This window comes from Ostreococcus tauri (genome assembly GCF_000214015.3).
Source record: "Ostreococcus tauri WGS project CAID00000000 data, contig chromosome 17, whole genome shotgun sequence".
Taxonomy (NCBI): domain Eukaryota; kingdom Viridiplantae; phylum Chlorophyta; class Mamiellophyceae; order Mamiellales; family Bathycoccaceae; genus Ostreococcus; species Ostreococcus tauri.
Window position 1 is genome coordinate 130,178 of NC_014442.2, and position 2,069 is coordinate 132,246.

Sequence of the window (2,069 nt, forward strand, 5' to 3'; positions counted from 1 at the left end):
AGGAGGACGAGCGCGGCGAATGAGTTGACGTTTTATTTATACAGAGGGACTTTGGGGTTGTATATTTTACATGACGCACGTGTTGTAAGGAGTATCGGGAGAAAATTGTATCTTTATTTGTTCATCGCAGTCGTAGTCGATCCGGCGGATGGCGGCGCCGCGGACGCCGCGGTGAGCGCGGCCTCGACTTGCTCGCGAAGTTCCGCCGCCTCGGCATCGCTGCGACCTTGATTTTTCATCTGCCAGGTAATGGCTTTGCCGCAACGCTCGACGCTTTTGCCCTCAGACCAGAGAGTCATCGCTCGGGCGACGGCAATCTTTTGCGCCTCGAGGAGCGCTGGATCCGTCGCCTCGGCCTCGGCCTGCGCTTCGGTGTACCGAGTACAAATGTCGTGACTGTAGGCGGCGACGGTGGACGAAATACCGGTCGGGTCGAACAGCGCCGCGACTTCGGCGGCGGCTCTGATTCCGTCAGCCTCTGTCTCCACGGACATCATGTTCTCGATGCCCCCGATGACGCCGTCCGCTGTACTGACAACCTGGTCGATGTTATCATAGGCATCCTTCAACTCTTCCGCGGTTTTCTTAACTGCTTTTGCGGTGTCACCAATCTTGTCCGCAGCCTTGGCGCACTTTGTCGCGGTTTTGATTCCGATCTTGGCGCCAGTGGTCGCGCCAGAGCTCGCGCCGAGCGTGGCAAAGAAGGCGACCATCTCAAGCGGGCCCATGATTTGGTCGGTGACGACCAGCGCGCACGTAGCGTCGTCGGCGGCAGCGCCCATACCACATTCGACCCATCTGTTGCCGTTCACCGTCGGGGGATCGCCCCAACAGACGAACGCCGCGCCGACGAACCCCTCTTTGCAAGGCTCGTAACAGAGACCGGCGTCGTACTCATAGCCAGGAGGACACGTCGCCCACTCCATGCCTGGAGAGAGTTTGACGTGTTTTGTGCAACTTGGGGCTATACCGCCCTCGTAACCTTGCTGCTGACAGTCCATCGTGCAAATATTTGATCCAAAATTGCTGTAGCCACTCTTGCAAGGCTCGTAACAGAGACCGAGGTAGTCCTCCTTGCCTTTTTTCGTGCAAAGATCTCCGCCGCACTTCACGGTAAAAGTGGACCAATCCCATTCGCACTCGATGGTGCCGACGCCCCGACCGTAACTCGCGTCGGCGTTATAGCACAGCAAGCCGTCATCTCTCCATCCGGTCGAGCACGACTGATAACAGTCGTATCCGGAGCGATAATAGCCAGAGCCAAAGTTTGAGCACTTATCGTAGCAAAGCAAACCACCTTCGCCGACGATCTCTTTCTTGCCGTCGTCACCGCAGTACTGCGGAATGATGCCTTCTCGCGTGTACGATTCGCGCCAGCAAAAGCCCGAGCCTTCATCCACTTCTTCGGCGTACTCGCCGATTATCTCGCTCGACCAACTGGTGACGGTGCCCGCCGCGTCGACCACGTTTCCGATCCAACCAAAATTACTGCCGAGCGCGGACGTTTCATTCGACCCACCGCCCGTCGTCGTTTTCCGCTCGGTCGATGTCGCACCTTTCCGTTTCGGTTTCCGTCGACCCTTTGACGCTTTCAGGTTGTCGTCGATTTTCCTCCGCTTTTCGACGGCAGCCTTCTCATCGGCGTACACCTTACCGACGCGCTTCGCGTACGCCGCTCGCGTTCTCACCTCTCTCGACGGGCACGCATCGCCCGCGTCGTCGTCGTCGACATCCTTCGTCGCCGCCGCGAAGTCGTCCGACGCGATCGCCGTCCTTCGCAGCGCGCGCTCCGAATCCGCCTCCAACGTTCGAGCCTTCTCCTCCAGCTCGCCCCGCTTCGCGTCGAGCATCTCCTTTCGCTTCGCCGCGCTCACCGCCGCACCGAGTCGCGCGCGAAGCGTCGTCGTCGTCGTCGTCGTCGTCCTCGTCGTCGTCTCCAACACCCCCGCGCGCGTCGTCATCGATCCTCGACCACCGACGAGCGCGACGATCCCGCACGCCGCGACGCCGAGAACGACGCGCGTCGCGCTCGCGCCCGCGCCCTCGCGCCCCCGTCGGAGCAGCGGCGC

The 2,069-nt window shown here is 60.5% G+C and overlaps 1 protein-coding gene across 1 annotated transcript; it reads right to left on the reverse strand.

Moving 5' to 3' along the window:
* Positions 1-113: 113 nt before the first annotated feature.
* On the reverse strand, positions 114-2,069 carry OT_ostta17g00760 (unnamed product; the record flags this gene model as incomplete). Its single annotated transcript, XM_022984042.1, has 1 exon — positions 114-2,069. A coding segment is annotated over one exon (1,956 nt), but the record flags the coding sequence as incomplete, so codon positions are not given.